General features: G+C 34.4%; 1 protein-coding gene and 1 long non-coding RNA gene across 5 annotated transcripts in view; one reads left to right on the top strand and one right to left on the bottom strand.

The window, feature by feature from the left end:
- The window catches only part of FSTL5 (follistatin like 5), a 364,104-nt gene that overhangs the window by 58,396 nt on the left and 287,353 nt on the right, over positions 1–18,355 (bottom strand). For all 4 annotated transcript variants that reach the window (XM_071556179.1, XM_071556181.1, XM_071556177.1 and 1 more), the window contains 3 exons: positions 13,265–13,385; positions 5,619–5,780; positions 3,300–3,434 (listed from right to left, as the gene is read on the bottom strand). In XM_071556179.1, coding sequence (XP_071412280.1) covers positions 3,300–3,434; positions 5,619–5,780; positions 13,265–13,385 — 418 coding nt within the window. The remainder of the gene's footprint in view (positions 1–3,299; positions 3,435–5,618; positions 5,781–13,264; positions 13,386–18,355) is intronic.
- Positions 2,616–5,157, top strand: LOC139672334 (uncharacterized). Its single transcript, XR_011697903.1, has 3 exons — positions 2,616–2,848; positions 4,791–4,901; positions 5,046–5,157. It is a non-coding gene; the product is annotated as an uncharacterized lncRNA (long non-coding RNA).

The following is an 18,355-nucleotide window of genomic DNA, read 5'->3' on the forward strand; positions in this document are numbered from 1 at the left end:
ACCAGCACAGTTCTTGCACTCAGAAATACTTTAGGTGGTACTATTGCTGTCAATATCAGAGGAATTAAAAAGGATCTAATAATAAAGAGCAGCAGACATTTATTGCCAGTACTTATAAGAGACATTTATACATGTAATATAAAAAAAATCCATTTCAACTTCAAATATCTAGCAAAAAATACCCATGTGTTGAAACTCAGTTGCTAAGTACATAAAATTTCAGCTACAGAATGAGTTAATTGGTAAAAGACATATCTAAAGTCAAGATATCTTAAAGAAAATAATTTCATTCCTCTCACCTAAAGCAATGTTAAAATGAAAGTGTATTTTAAGAAGTCTTATATTTAGTGAACATTGAAAAAGACTAAGAGGTGGTCAAACTATTCTTGAGACTGTCATCCACTATTCAAATATTTGTCTATGTGTGACAGAACAATGGTTCCATGTTCAGTGCTGGCATTTCATGATCTGGATGACAAAGGATTTTCATAGTTTTTTCCATTCACTTCCATCTCAGACTACCATCTTGAACCATTATCATCAAAATACATTGACTTTTCTTGGTAACTGGGTTTCAAATTTCTGAAACTGAAAACTATAAAATAAGTAGAGCCCTGGGAGAACCCTAAGTCATCCTCTGCATTTATATTTTTTTTGCTACTAGCATCACACTTCCCCCAATTCAGAATAGGCTTGCCATTCATTAAATTTCCTTTCTATTTATAATACAGACACATGCACTGCATGCATCTCTAACTTATCCTGTGTACTTTGAAAACATTGAAATCTGACAGCATTTTTGGGGCACACCAGTGAAGGAAAGATTTGCCTATTAATTATTCATAATAGTTTGGGCTTTAATGTAGTCAGAGGTGCCAGGAAATATATTTTCTCTTAGGAGCTGTTTACATGACCCATTCACAAAAAAATGAACAAGCTGTGCCCTTTTTGCCACATATATTAATTTTTGTCAAAGCAGTGAACTGAGTTTTGCATAATTTTTGGATATGATGAAAGTAAGATTCCACAGAAAAATAATAAAAATGTAGTTTATTATGCAAAATAGCACTAAACCCCAAAAGTTTTCATGTGTACATAAACAATGGGTCAGATAAGTACAAAAGTGAACATTTACTTTGACTATTAGACTTTTTAGGAAATAAAATACATGCACTGGTAATAATGGAATCATGTTCTGTATTCCTGATGTGGCTTATAAAATTACTGTTATGCTCAAGGCAGTGCAATTGTACTTCATATTTTAGAGCTTAACTATAAAGTTCTCACTAACCTCTAAATAGCAAATCAACTCCATGTTCAGAATGCCTTTATTTTGCTTTGATTTTTACCTTATGTGACATTACAAAGGAGAAAAGCTCAGACCAACTGACAAGCTAGTGAGAATTTTTTTCTAATTTTATTCAAAACAATATCCTAAAATCTTCCAAAGAGAGCTGTCCACTAAGGAAAAAGGGGAAAAAAAAAAGAGGTATTGGAAAAGCAAATGTGTCTGCTTTACTCTCTTAAAGGAGGATAAAAGGAAATTTATAAAAATGTCGTCAATGACAGATATAGTTTATATCAGATCATAGGGAATCACATTTCTATTCACCAGAGATTATCTTTAGAATGTGACTTGTGACCTAATCAGCAGACTTAAAGTAGCAGTAGCATTGTGTTTAATATGTTTGCTTGTAGATACTAAATTATTTCTTGCCAGCAGTGATCATTGCATGACATTGATTTTACAAATCCTGTGAAGTTAGCTGACTCGAAATTATACATCATATACAAGTCCTGAAAAAGTATTTTGCATAGGTGAGGATATCTCTAGAAGATCACAGCAGATCAGGTCTTCAGAAGACAAAATTAGGTAACTAAAACACTCGAAAACTAGACAGCTGGATATAAATATTTTGTTATAAGGCCAAACAAGTTATAACTAAACATCAACAAAGTAGAGTTTACAAGGGTTATGTAATTTGGCAACATCCACAACATTTTTCACACAATGCAAAAGGCAAACAGAAGTGTCCAAGCTACTTCATATCACCAGACTACCAGAAACTCAGCATGATCAAACAACTTATTTATCCTCAGCTGCCTTCTCAGAAATGTCTGAGCAGTCATTTTCACACTTAAAAAACCCCATTAAGACTTTTGAAAAGACAATTAGTGTTACTGAAGGCAGCTAAGTAAGATATTACCATTTGGATTATAAAATTTTCCTGCATAGACTTCCTCTGAAACATTTTAAGAATTATACATCTATGCGTAGCTGAACTCAATGCCCTGTGACTTGAAAGCGGCAGGCAGACTTGCATTGCTGCTAATCCTGCCTCTAGTGTCCTGTCGAGTACTTGGTACTGCTGAAAAAGCTTTTAGATAAACAGGAATACCCTAAAGTAAATGCAATCAGACTCACTAGTAAAAAAACTACCATTTTACTAGATGCATTTCAAATCTAACATTAAAGTAACAGAAGGGGAGAAGGGAAAATGGAAGCGAGAGGGGAGGAGAGGGGAGGGCAGGAGAGGGGAAGGGAGGGGAGAGGAGGGAAGCATAAACTCAGAAATGGATTCTTCTAAGCAGAGGAAAGTAATGGGAGAGGGAAGTATCAAGGTAGAAAAATAATCGGTAAACAGTTTATAAATCCCATTAGCATTTAGCAGAGGATGAAGAAACCACCCTTTGGTAGTAAGAGAGAGTTCTTTGGCACATTGAACTCCCAACCTGACAAGTGGATGTGACCACTGTTGCTCCGCATTTCTGAAGAGCCACTGTTATCCATGCACAAGACAGCATGGGCAGGCTAGAACTGATCTGGACTTACTGAGCACTCCAGCAGGTGAGACTGAGTCTTGTAATTACTTTCATGTCATGAGGGCCAATTTTGACACTTGGAATATCTTAGGAACATACAGGAAGAAAGACTGGGAAAGGTCTCCCCCCACACTCCCATCAACTCCCAGAAACCACACTAATATTTTGCCTTTCCCTTCACATTCCCTTCATACGCAACAAATCCATCATGAGGAAATATCAAAAATTTAACAGCAACCTGACAAATACGTTGATTCACAGAATGAATCGAAGAATTCATTCTGCTTCTAAATAAACTTCAGATTACACACTCTGCCTTCAGTGACTTTTAAAAAGCATTATTTAAGCTTCTTTTTTTTTTTAAATTAGCTATCCACACAAGATCATTTTAATTTATTTATTGTTTTACAGTTTTCATACCAATTAAATGTTTAAATCATGGCTATATGTATTTTTCTATTTCGCATAATACTTACGGGTCTTTCGAGCAGAATCTTCCACAAAAAGAGAAGAAATATCTTCATCCACCCCTCCTGCATTCTTTGCAATGCAAGTATATGCTCCTGTATCTTCATAGCGCACATTGCTAATGTGAACCTCACTACCATTTGCTGAAAGGAGAGGAAAAAAATCAACATGCAGATATGCAACATTGCTTTCAGATTATAAATTCAAAAGGGTTTCTCTGCTCATACTAATTAAACCATTTTCATTCCTGAGTTCATGACTTGGAGACATGCCAAATTAGTCCAAAGGTATTTAACTGGTTAGTGAATTACATGCACTATTATTCATCTCACAGATATCCAGAGTACCTCAGCCGATTTTGCACTTCAGAGCCAAATATCAGTCAGAGGTTTTATGAATGTTTAAATGACTATGACTGTTTCTACAATTGTGTAATTATTAGGTTTTTATTATGTTGCATTTGGTCACTTGACAACATCATTGGCTTTACACAAAATAACCCATGTTTCCATGGAACATAATGGGCTAAAATTTCTGTGTAAATAATTATTTTAATAAAATTATTTGTTTCTTGTAACCAGAGGCATCTAGGTTTCTTTTTGTATGACTGCAGTGCAACAGCAGGAAAATAGGCACATCGCAATTTTACATCTACATCAATGTAGGAGCTTATGGAAACTACTTCAGGAAGTGTACATCAGCTTGTGTAGGAATGTCAGCAAACAGTCCAGAGTTCACAGGCAAAGGTCTTTCAAATAATGTGATGTGACTAACAATGTGTACAGTGGTTTATTACATTTTAAGAACAGTATACTTGTTCAACTGGAGGAACTATACAAAAACCAGCTTTATAGTTTATTCTAAAGTACGGAGTAGCGGGGGCACTGGGTTATGATGTAATATCCCTCCTAGCTTGAAGCTAATGCATAGATAGTTTAACCCAGGAAAATTTGTGGGAAAATGTAATGAGATTTTCAGAATTTAAATTCAAATAAGTGCATGCAAAAAATTGACTTAAATGTTTTTGCTTAGAGTATAATCCTTTTTAAAATTTATTTATCATAAATATATGAAACAGAAGAACCCTTTTTATTTATTTATCATAAATATACAAAACAGAGATGGATGGGAAAAAAACCCATACACTCAAATCCCTATGGGAGAAATTAACAGCATTATGCTATGGAAGAGGAGTCCATCACTTTCAACTCATAGTGCAAAGTGTTTCTGCAAGGCAATTTTTCACAAATATCCAGGAGAGTTGTCCATGAAAAAAAACCAAAAAACCACAGAAAACTATGACACCTGCAGTGAAGGTAACTCTTTAGAGAAGCATTCACCATTCCTGTCCCACTGCTTCTTACAGTGCTGGCTGAGTGTTGTGCTATCCTAACTGCACATTCCAGTTTTGTAGATGAATGAGACAAGGTTTTGAAGGGAACGCTAATAGCATGAGGGTTTTGTGTATTTTTTTTCTATGGCTGATCAAAAACCACCAGAAGCACTGAAGAAGCATGAAGATTTTGTGCTGGACAGGTCCACTGATTTTGCTGAGTCCTGAAGATTCACAGATTAACTGTTGATTAATGTTAACTGTTGATTAGTTAAAGGTAAGAGTTTCCTATAGTTTGGGGTTTTGGTTTGCTTCTGGTTTTGTTGGTTTGTTTGTTTTGCAGGGGGCAGGGTGCATTTGTGTGGGGGTGTGGGGGTGTGTGCGGCGTGCTCACGCACAGTGTCTTTGTACACCCTTAAAGGTATGCTGATACCCCTCAGAAAACAGGAATCCATTTCAGCTATTTCTCCTCCTGTCCTGTCCTGTCCTGTCCATCAGGTCCCCAATTCTCACTAAGATTCAACTGATCTACAAAAAAGGTAAAGTTTGATCCATATTCTGATCTAAATTTATCAAAAATAATTAGATTGATATCAGTGTATTAGAACAAATATCTACAAAGAAAAACAATGACTGCCAATTTCATTATTAGTGTTGAATACCTATTGAATGGCATTAATATAGTTGTACTGACAAATTATGGCTGGTACTGGTTCTTGGGCTGCTTGCTCTACACAGATGTCACACATTTTTGAATAGAGAAGAGCATATTGGAATTTACTGGCAATCCTGTCAGTAAGTACATTCATTATTCCAACAAAGAGAAAGCAGAGACAATATCTGTCTTGGAGAGTAACTGGATAATATCTTTCAAAACATTTTAGTTTAGACTTCAACCCTTGATTAAAACTATGCAAGAAGGGCAACTAGTATACAAAGAATGCACTGATAAAGCATTAGCAATCTGCAGAAATCAGTAAATATGTCCCTTTACCTTGAAGAGTTAGCTGTTTGGACAACTTTGGAGTGATATCAATTCCATTCTTCAGCCACCCAAGCTGTGGATTGGGAATACCTTCAGCATGGCACCGAAGGCTAGCTGTCACACCTGGCTCCCTTGCCTGGCTCTCTGGATAGACTCGGATAACTGGTGGAACTGAAGACAGAAAACAATTATAATTTAGTGAAGTGCATTATATTAATTTTAAGAAAAATAATTATAAGCAATTCTAAAGGCTCCTGGAGCTATATAAAAAAACCACACAGATGTGTTATTAGTCAGTGACATTCAATGTGGAACTTTGTCACAGAAAATTTATGAAGCAGAAAGAATGTTGTCTGAGCCAAACCTGGTTTTGCTGCCTGTAGTATTAATGGCAAAAGTCCCAAGTCTAGTTCAATAGTTTGTGGTTGAGAAATAAGATTTTTATTTTTCTTTAAATTTCTTTATAAAATATGAGTAATGTTCAACATGCAAGTCATTATATGATGTAGAGAGATTGTAACCGTCCTGTTTCACAAACCTTAACACTTCAACTCTGCCTGTCCCCTCCCTCCAAAACACATATCATCAGTGCATTTTACCTGTATAAAACCTGTTCAAACAGGACCTTCTGGGCCCAGGATACCATTTGTCTTTATGTCTCAGTTTGAGAAAATTTGGAGGGGCAGAGACTTTGGAAAGAAGCCTCCTCCCTTGTATTCAATACCCATGGTTTCTCTGATACAGAGAGAGACCAAATACGTCTGGATGTAAGTGCAAAAAACCCCAGAACAACTCTTTACCAGGAAGAAGAACGCTAATAACAATACTAATAAACTGGGTTAAACCAATCGATGAGGATAAGTCCTGCCTACTGCACCAAACTGACATGGCAGCTGTCCTCCCCCACCTGGAAAAAACACATGTTGGCTACAGGACAGAGACAAGACAGCTGCCCTCCCATGTGGTTTGCCTCCCTCATGCCTGGAAAACTTGTCAGCAACAGTTCAAGAAGTATTTGGGTAATGGTCTCAAACACACTTCTTGGGACGTCCTACATAGGGCCAGGAATTGGACTTGAAGATCCTGATGGGATCCTTTGAATTCAGCAGATTCTATAACTGTGTGATTCTACAATTCTGTGATTCCATGTACATGATTAGTCTTCTGAGTCTATTAGGAAAATATAAGAATTGTTGACATCACTTTTTCAAGGTTTGAAAACTTGCTGAAGGATATGCTTGCCAACTGAAAATCTGCTACATACCGTAAACCATTATTGGCAGAGAGAGAAGATATGATATCACGATGGACATAATTCTATTGATAATGAGTGATTAAGCAAGATTTTAAAATCCCACTATGTATTTTTTAGATTTATAACTACATCTTTTTAATTATTTATAGACAGAATTTGCTTGAGGTTGTTTCTAACAATAAAAAAATTAACTGCAATAAGGTAAAAAACACATATTTCCTATTCTCCAAAATTTTGTTCAATGCAGCACTAAAGATGTGTATACTTAGGTTGTGTCACATAACACAGCAGGGTGGAAGATAAAGTATCAGCTGATGATGAAAGAAGATAAGATTAAAAATTAACTGTGTCTATTTTGGCATGAGATTAAATACTATACAGCTATTACCAAGAAATGTCTCCACATGCTGTCCTATTAGAACACAGAGATTCCTTAGATTTCTACATTACAAGAAATACACAAATGTATTCTACCTCAGATAGGATGAAACACTCAGTAGGTTTCAGGGATATTTTAATGTAGTTAAAGAGGAGGGTCTTTTCAAATAATGTATACAGAAAATTGCGCATAACCACAATATGCAGACTGTGAAAATATAATAAAATAACATAGAAGAAGGTTAAAAATTAGAAAATTATGGCTGCTAGTTTCTTAAACTACCAGCTGTGAGGAAAAGCATGTAAAAATCACAGATTTAAGGTTTTCATTGAGTTTCTGGAAGGGACTTTGCTTTCATGCATGGATCTTTACTTTTCATCTCAAGCCTGACATTCCTACTCCTGTTATCCCTTCTTCCCTGTTCTATTCTCCTCTCACCTAGCATCTGTGTGTTCCATACTGAGACCTTGCCTTCCCCACTATGTTCCTCAGACTGAGCCTTACTCAACGGCACAGTCAACGATCAGAACTTCTTTTGGCACTTCAGGTCCCAGTCTTGCTCCACCTCACTTCCTAAGGTCCAATTTTATGTTTGTCCTGTTAAGCATTTCTTGACACAAGGTCCTTTAGGCAGCCTACCTCATGTTGTAGATTTCCCACTGCAGCAAAGCCAAATAGCTTATTCCTCCATCTTGTCTCTAGAAAAACAAGGAGCTCCATCTCCTTAGAAACAGAATTGCCATCACTGAACACTCTCAAGCATCTCAGCAACAGAAACAACTTTTAGGACCAATAGTAGAGCATTGCCATTAATTGCATTCTGACTACCTATGACAGAATATTACTTGTCCTTTTTTTTGGTCAGTGAAATATTCTTATTACATATAAAACCTTATGGATATTTAACTACCCTAGCTTGAAAGATTTCTACTGAGCACTTGAGAAGAGATATTTTTAATGGTCCAGTTTCAAAGAATTGAATAGAAAGAGGAATGTATTAGTTTCATTTGGACAAAAGACAGGTGATATTTTTGGGACAACATTGTTGTAAAGAAACTTTTAGAAAATATTATAACTGAAATCAAATACTTCCTAAATAAAGAAACACAATCCCACCCTGCATGACAAGATGCTATTGTGGCTAAATTAAATACTCAGGTGTTGTTAGGAGATGTGAAAGTGAGGACCTGCTCAAGCAAAAGCATGTCTGAGGTTTTTTTTTACCATCTCTTATTTCTGTAGTAGATCCTGCTTCTTTTCACAGTTTTCCCAGCCATAGAGGTTCTTGCATGACAGTAGAGTTCATTTCTTGCCCTGTCTTTCCTCCTTTTGCTTCCATTTCCCATTTTCCTCAGGAAATCTGTGCCTATTACAGCTAGAGAAGTATTTCAACACTTGTTTTCCATTATAATTTTTATTTCATATTACCCTGAAGTCTACCTGTAATATAACATGAAGAAAGAACTGTGCGACTGAGGCACACACAGACAAATGAAATATTACTGCAGTTGTGGACTTTCAAAGAGATATATTCTAACATCATAATCTAACTCAAACTACTTTATGAGGGAGATATAATTACATAGGTTAAAAAGGGAGGGGAGACACCGCATGTTGGTATTTAGCAGAGTAATGTATAACACATAACTGAGTGAATCCTATATCCCTTATCTTTCAGTTAAAAAATCCATGTGAGACTGTTGGTTCTAAATACGGCACATATGTAACCATTCAATAAATCTTACATTTCCTAGAAACTTCCTGAATATTATTTCATTTGGGTCTGATGAGGGGATGGCGGAGGGAGAAAGGATAAAAAAGTCTGTTCAAGCTGTCTTGAATCCAGAGAGAATGTATATGTTCAAGAAAGAAATGGGTAATATATAGGGTAGGTTCTTGTGCTGCTGTATGTAATAATACTTCTCTTTTATTTAACTGAGATACCTTGGACTGGGGACTCCTTTCTTTACCTTAAGGTACCCAAGCCTTTTGTCTTGAAACCGAGGTGTGGAAAATTCTTGTCACCTATCTGCCAAGAACTCGACTTGTAAATCAATGTGAAATCTCAGAGAGTAGGATATTATTGTTAATACAGAAACTGAAAGAAAAAAGTGAAGTTGGTGCTACATATTTATTGCTTTGTAATATACACCATAAATCCGTACTATTTTTAGAGCAAGTTTGAATTTGAAGTCAGTCTTCCTTTTTGTTTATAATGTGACTAATGACACTTTGCTTGTCTGTCTAGAAACATCCTTCCAAATGTGAAATTCCTCAATTTTACACTTCAAAAAAACCTAAGCTAGTCCCTGTATATGCTTGCAAAATAGAAAAACTTGAATTATGCAAAAGATATTTAAAGTCATCTAGGTATCATGTCTATATTTGTCAATGTGATCAATGATATTAACATTTCTGGTTATGGACAGCATGGATCCATAACGGAATAAACATTGAGTTAATGAGAAAACTTCAAATTTCTAGGTATTTCAGCTCTTTCAGTATGCATTTTTAAGGCTTTGCGGGGTGGGTGGAGTGGAGGGGAAGGGGATGGGGAACAGGTATAGAGATCACATTCATGTAATCCTGAGAATGCTAATAACAAGAAAGAGTAATAACATTTAATAATCTTTTTATAACACATTAATATAAGCAATAACAAAAACATAAGGGAAAAAATTGTTGTATTAAGAAACTTCTGCTTTTTCACTTAATGCATATATTTCTGTTGTATTAAACAGTTGAACATTTATATACAGAGTGGTTAGCTGAATTTATTAATACCATCAAAGGGCGTTTTAGAGACAGGTGGTCCCACACCAAATACAAAAACACCTATTACAAGAATATCTTTGAGTTTGTTTCAGAATTCTTTTTTTTTCTGAGCACTGTTTTACTAATTTGTTTAGAAGAATTTTACCAGCATTTACCAGCATTCCCTATCAACTTTCAAATGACTGCTGTGGAAAAAACACAAAGGCTAATAAACCAGCACAAGGGAGATGATACAAATCCTTCTGAAACACGAATTAAGTAAAGACAGTTTTGAACTAATAAATTATGGAGTTGATATTATAAGCACTTTATAAGATTGAATTACAGAGCTCCTCTTTGTCTTCAGTGATAGTAAGACCATTACATATGACTCTCTCTGTCTAACAACAGACTTTCTAATCAATGGGATTTATGTCATGTGATGTCAAAAATAATAAAGGAAAAATACCTGATGGAATTAATTTAAGTATCAGTGAAATATTAGAAGAAAATTAAAAATAAAACTGACAGACTCAGATTAATACAGTCATATAGTCTCAGTCATATAACCTCAAAATTGTACACATTGAAAGTTTTAAGTATTATTTAAATGTTAATAATTAGGATTATTTTATGAACAGTTACTCATGTCCCATTAAAAATTTGTATTTTGGGCTTCTTTATAGTTTATATGAAAATTGTTAAATATCAACATTATAATATTGCTTACTATATTTACCATATTATGTGTATAAAAGTAGACTGATTATTTCACTATAAAACAAGTCTTTTACAATGCTCAGTAACTATTTTTAAGGTTCCAAAGGAAGCTCTTTATTCTTTGCTACTGTAGCAGATAATTCAAAACTAAAAAAAGTCTTAAAGATTTTAATCTTAAAAGTAAATCAGATATATCATATTTGCATATTAGTCAATGTAAAATAGGCATATTTATTTCTAAAAATATATGGCTGTACATAAATGGAAATCAAGAAAGGGTTTAAAATCTAATTACATTGTTTTCGTTGAACCTTCACATTATATCTTTGTGATCAATGAAGCCTTATTATCCCATTAACCTTTTGACTGACTCTCCAGTTAATACAAGTATCATTAGATTAATTAGTCATTATCACAGCCACAAGTACTGACCATCATTCCTGCACTTAAGAAGATTATTGTTTAGAAGTAGAGATCTAAACTGTGGAAGAGCTGTTCATTTGACCTTTAATCCCAATGGATTTACCTCCTTTAATCCACAACATGCACAGGAAATGATCCTATTGCTCAAAGGCCTCCTTTTCCTATTCCTTACGCCCCAAAATACCAACCAAAATCATGTTGGAACATACTATTCCAGTGCCAGCTTTAGGAACAGCAGGTTTACAGTGTTTTCCAGATTAAAAAGCAAAAAAACAAAAAAACAATTTCCTGACAGATCAGGAAAATCTACAGTTGTGCTCTCTCAAAATATATTTCTTAATTCTCTAGTTCAGCAGAAAACCTTCAGCTTCAGTGAAGTTTTGTCTCATTGTGTGCTGAACTGAGCCATTCATGAGGAATTCTAGTATTTTAACTGTTGCAATGCAGCTCTGCAGGATTATTTACACATCGGGATAGATAAGGAATGTCTTGACAGGAACATAATTTTGTTAATAAGTTAGAGTAAACCAAAACTCATAGAACAGAGGATGAATGTTGCTCAAGGACCTTCTAATGTGTTCAACTCATGAATAACACAACTATGTCTGCAAAAATTAAAATATGAATGAACTGCACTTCAATTTTCTCACTAGTTTAGCCACTATTTGCTACCTGGCTTTTCAAATGACAGAAAATAATCCCCAAAGAAAAGCTGAGGGAGTAAAAAAAGTTGATGCCATTTATTAGCTCAGGGAGGACACTCCATGTACAAAGTGTTGTGGGTCAGGAGTGAAAGAAGTTGGAAAAAAATATTTTAAAAAATATTAAAAATTATGAATAGATAAATATAAGCCAGCTTCCTGGTTAAACATAACTGTAAAGAAAACATGTTTACAAAACCAGAAACTAGCACTAAATGTCAAAGTCATTTAAAGTGTGAAGGATATTAACAATAGAAAAGGGGGAAAATGCTATTAAAAGAAAAATTAATCATATGAAAAACCAAAAAAATCTTGGAAGCTATATTTCATGTGCCTATCAATGAAAGATAAGAATAACAAAATATTTTAACATTCTTGAATGACATGTCAGGAAAAGTCAGTTATAATAAGGGTTTATGTAACTGAGCAAACACTAACAGAATAAAGAATTATGGCAATAGCCATGGCCAGGAAACTGGGACTATTGTATGCTTCAGGACAGAAATAGAGACTGTTAATGTGAAATAAATTTGGAGAAGATTGCAGTCAAACATGATTCTGGATAGGATTAAGTAGTAACATGAATGACAAACACTGGTAGTTTACTGTAGAAAGGGAGACTTAAGAGTCAAAGATAAATACGAATTGAAATAAGATGAAACCACGGGGTCATTCAAACATAACAAAAGACATTAAACCTCACATTAAACCACAGCAGTGGAGAAGAAAAACTTCTTGAAATAGTTCAGGAAAGAAACTTCATATAGGAAAAACAGTTAGAAGAGTGTACAGCATCTCTAGAGAAGGTAAAGGCCTGTCTTCAGGGAACTAGTAACAATGCGGTTAAGTTTACTCCAAGTGCAGAGTTCAACAAAGTGCTCCCTAGAACTTGAACAGATGGAGGAAAATATAAAGATCAAGGCTTCAAATCAAGGTGCCTGAAGTTAGTCTAATGAACTCATGGTTAGATTTCAAAATCATAAATGTGAATTTAGAAGCCTCCATCAGTTACAAAACCTTATGGAACTGCATTTTTTTTTATTCTTATATTAAACGAACCATTCTTAACACACTTCCCAGTGTGTTCTCCAGAATTTATAAATTAATACCAAAGCCTACTTTATCTATGTATATCTACATGTATATATAAAGCCACTTATTATTCTGCATATCATCACAGGTGCAAAGCAAGTTCCCTGGACTATCTTTGCACCTTTTAATAGCTATTATTCCTATGAAAGTAATAAATTAGAATATTTTATTGTTTTTAAAGGTTATTTAAGGGCAAAAAATGAAACATATATATTTTTTTTCTGTTAAGCTGTAACATAATACAAAAAACTAAAACAGCAACAGCAGATCTGCTTTAAAAATCCCAAACTGAAGTAACTTATGACTTGGTAATTAGAACACTTTTCCTTACCAGTAACTTGAAGAATATGTGTTTGATAGAGCTTATCATAGCCATCAGCATAGCAGGTGTAATTTCCCATATGAGTTGTGGTAACCTTAGTGATGTACAAGGACCCGTCATCTCCAAAATCCTACCAGGAAAGATTAAAAACAAAGTTATCACAATTAAGCCTGCATCTCTACAGTAATTATGTTCATCATCATCTTGGTAATAAAGCTGTGATGCAAATACCAAACATGAGAAATTTTAAATGAGGATATCTGTAATTCAAATATTATATTTGTGAATGGTGGTGTTGTTTAATCTTGCCACATATATTGTGACTGGAAAAGAAAATACAATTTTTCTTTTATCAACTAGTTAAACTCTGCAGAAGCAATATGTTTACTTAGCTATGATAGTTATTTGCAGAAGAAAAGCTAGGATTGGATCTGATCAGCGAGAAAAAATAAATCTCTGCAAAAATTAACAAGATAATTGACATCTTTTGAAAGTGTTGCCATCCTTTGAAATGAGCAGATACACACACACACACAGAAGAAAAATCCTAGGTTTCTTCAATTGTTCCATTAGATTCAGTGACACATTACAGAAGAACTACTGTTGTAAACTGATTTCAGGGATCTGAGATTCCTGAAAGCCAGTGTTTCTGATCAAGACCATGGCAAAGGAAGCTTTCAGTACATCAGCCAGCCTCTTATACATTTGGCACCAGGTCCTATGACCAGCTCATTAACAGGTCTATATTTTCTCTAGTCTTCCTTTTGCTGCTGCTGTCATCCTGAAACTCTGTAGACCTTTACATCCCTCATCAGATTCACTTCCAGAATGGCTTTGTCTTTCCTAAACCACACATTCAAATAGTGTCCCCACATTCTCCTTGGGTCACTTGTCCTTCCTTACACCTTTCGTCCTTTCATTTGAATTCTGTCAAAAGCTCTTTGTTCATTAATACAGGCCTTGTTCTTGAGCACAGCGAAGGTGATCCTTGAAAATCAACCATGTCTCTTAGACCCATTTTCTTTTCAATATAATCTCCTATGAGATTCTTCCAAGCACATCCTTGAACAGGCTGAAGTCTGCTGTCCTGAAGTACATGGTTGCACTCCAGCTTTTTGCCCTGCTGCCTCCTCTGAGGCTCCTTAACTTTACCATCTCATGGTCACCTCAGCCAAGGGACCTTTTTATTCCTAATCAGGTCTTCCTTATTTGTTTCTTCACAAGCTTTGTAACATTCTCTATAAATTCCTCAAATTCATAGAAGACTCTGTCCAAAGCTTGTAAAAACAAAAACCTCCGCTACAATCCTTCATTCAGGAAGTCTAAGTTCAACACTAAAAGAATTTTGACAGAAAAATATTACTACATGCTGCCTTATTCTTACATTTTATTCTTTGGACATTATCAATGACAAAATACTGGGCTACATTAACCCCTGGCTCATTATGACTATTCTTAAATTCTCACCTACAACTTTCCCAATTTACTGGGAATATTTTTTCAGTCCTGACTTTCCAGAAAGTATAATCTCAATGCTTTTATGTGCATATTTCCTTCAAGATTACTTTCACTATAACATCTTGAGTCTTCTTGTAGACTGAAATTTAAACATGAAAACTGAAATCTCTATGAAATTTCCTTTTTCAGTTTTCTTTCTTTAAATACACTTAAAATGTTATTCAGAAAGTATATGTCTCACTGCATTTCATCATTCAAATGTGAAAATCTAAACTTTACATTGAAAAACTCTATGCTTCAGATGATTCTGCTAGTTTTTCATTGGTAGAGGAAAATAGCACACCTAAAAATTAACCCATCTTATAATAATATAAAAAACTTGCCTTTCTCAAGGTAACTAGCTTTCTGTTTTAGCACTTTGGTTACACAGACAATATTTCTACAAAATCTTCAATATACCATTACATGTTAACACCACAAACACTGAAAAAGAACTCTAAGATTTAATTTTTTACTTTGATAATATGAACCGATACAACTGGATTTCCCTTCAAAATAATCCACCTGGCTAACTTCAACAAGCTTCTTAGTTGGATGTTTTGATCTTTATTTCTAAGTGTATGAAGCAGAAGTTCAATTTACCTTTTCCCCTGATTAGCTAAACACACATTTTCAAAGTGTTGATCTTCACCAGCATTATCAGAGGAAGATGAAAGAACAGCTGTTCCAAAGAGCCACACTACAGGTACTCATGTTTTATATAGAAAATGGCTATTATTGCTGTCTAAAATCTTCATCCTAATCTCTGCCAAAGAATTTGTGAACAAAATAGGACATAGCATGGAGGACATAGCTGCTACAGTGCAGTCTGGAGACTAGTTTAATTTAATGTTCCTTATGCTAAATTATTAGATACTGCTTGAAAGCACTTACCTTTTCCAGCCCTTTGACTGATTCACTATGGCATATAACATCGTTAGGTACCATAGCTATTTTTTAAGTAAATGAATGTCTGTGTTATGGCTTCTCCCTTCTTTCTCTTAGAAACCGCGGATAAAACATCCTTGTGGTTATTTTACTGAGACATCATTTTTTCAATAAGATTCACACCTGACATTGTTTAATCATTCAGAGACTGAATTTTATGGATGGCTTTTTTTTTTTTTTTGGTTGGTAGTAGTGGGTTTTGTCTAGTTGTTTGGTTTGGGTTTCTTATACAACCACAAAATAAATATCCCTAGTTTATTGTTCTAGCAAATTCAATGTTTGTTTTGTTAATTAAAGCACACTACTCAAAGAGAACCTGATGTTCTAAGCAGCATTTGAAAAGGGATGGCGAAGTGTAAACACAGCTATTTGACACTGTATGTTGGCAAATATTCAGTGTTTTATTGACTAGCTCCCAAGCTAAGTCACTGAAAACCCCTACATCTATGCTGACAGACACAGACATAGTTGAAAAGGAGCCTTCAAACATCAACAACAATAAATGCCAAACAGGGATTTTCTACCTATTGGAAAAAGAAAAAAAAATGATGTAAAACAAGCTCATTGTTTTTTTCAGTCTCCTACTGTTCAAAATAAAATGGCAAGGTACTTCTAGAATTACATTGAGAAACTCTAATTATTTTTGTCATACATAAAAAGAGAATTGAACAACTATTTTAACAAGGATTCCACTGGAACTCTGTTCTGTTGAAGAACTTGACATTTTAAGAATCCTGATATGTGTCATGAATAATGAGTACAATAATACATGAAGAAAACTTTAATTTGATAGTGAATCTTTGGTGTCTTAGTGTTCATACAATAGAAATCGAAAGGTGATTTTTGTTTTTAAATCAACAATTGCTTCCTTCAGTTTTATAACTTGCTTTCACATGTTATAACTTTGCATATGAGAGAGTTTATGATCATTTCCCTGCACTTCTTCATCAACAGCTCTACAAAGACTCTTCCCAGCTTCTCCCCACAGGAGAATACACAATGAAGAAGACTGCTTGAATTTATTTATCACAGAAACTAGTATTGAATTTGGATTGGTTTGTGGGATTTTTTTCCGGCATTATTTACCAATATATTTCTCTCTGAAATAACTTTTTGGGGATTTTTACTTTGTATAAAACCCTTCTGTACATAAAAACTTTAAGTATTCTCTCATATAGAGATCAAAACCTTCCCCTCATAAAGCATCTCCCCCAAACAAACAATATCATGTCTTTATGTTCCTTTACACTCAATCCATTCACACTGTTCACTGCCCAAATCTCACTTGTAACACATAACTGAGAATTCATTTTAGAGAACTTAAGTAGTTCAGGGAAACAGATCAGAAATGCAGATTTAGGTGCTCTGAAACCATTATACCCAAAAGCGCAGAAGACTTTTCTTAGTGTTTTTTGTTTTGTTTTGTTTTCCTTTGGTTGGGTTTTTTTGTTGTTTCTCTTTTGTTATTTGTGTTTGGGTTTTTTTTAAATCAGTAAACATTATTGTTGTAGAAAAGAAAGTCTAATTCTCTCACAAAATAACTTTAGATCTAAAATATTGGTATATAGTAGCCAAATCATTAATGTACAAAATTCAAACCAGGGATTAGTGTCTGTGTTTTCCACATTCTGAGTGACTGAGTGATCTAAAGAGTTAATCTCAAACTCAAAAAATGTGATATATTTTCTTTCTGGTTTATAAGTAGTTTTGTTTAGTTTGCCTGATTTGGTTTTTGGGTTTTTTGGTTGGTTGGTTGGTTTTGGGGTTTGGGTTTTTTTTGGTTTGTTTTTTGCTGTTGTTGATTTTTCTTTTTTTTTTTTTTTTAAAGAGAGCTATGAACTGGTTAAGGATATTTTAAAAATCTTCTCCTGTAAGCTCCATTTCAGGCAACTGATTCCATGTGTGTTTCCTGGAACTCCAGCAAGCACCAGTACCTCTACAAAGATACATAGTAAAAAAAGTGATTTTCATGCACCAAAGTTTACACTTATACACCTTCACAGTACTGATTTTATGGCACCCCTCTTGTGTAGGTCAGAAAAAACAACACAATCTTACGGTCTATAGTTTTTCAAGGTCTAAAGAACTTCAAAACTCCATATATTGAGGAAGGGAAGAAAAAATAAAAAATGAAACAATAAAGAAAATAATACAGGCTATGTGAACTGGAGATGTGAATTCTTACTTACATTATACTCAAACAGAAAAAAAAAGCTTACTGGGCCCTTAATAAATGAAATTAGAAAGCACAACATCATAGCTCTTAGATTTCATATAACCTGTATTTCTATTTGCAGTCTTAAAAAAAGAAAAATTACATGGCTTGAGTTCCTTTTAATGATGATTCACAATGTATACAGTGTAACACAGCTATAATCATGCAGTGAAAATGATAACACACTTTGGGTGCAGGTGTTTCCTTCCTTTTTAAAGGCAAAAATTATTTTTCTTAAGAGAAAAGTAAAAATCATTGTCTGCCTCTGAACTGAACAAGATAAAAATTTGAAGCTAAGGACTAAAATTTTGCATTGGTTTGCAATTCTGCATCAATAATTTCAGCTAACCAGATATTTTTGAAACAAAAGTTGTTTTCTAGTAAAAGCCAGTATACATAATTCCCTTTATTTTCTACACTTCCCTCCAAGCTTTCTCTTG

The sequence above is a fragment of the Pithys albifrons genome, chromosome 5, assembly GCF_047495875.1.
Source record: "Pithys albifrons albifrons isolate INPA30051 chromosome 5, PitAlb_v1, whole genome shotgun sequence".
Classification (NCBI taxonomy): domain Eukaryota; kingdom Metazoa; phylum Chordata; class Aves; order Passeriformes; family Thamnophilidae; genus Pithys; species Pithys albifrons.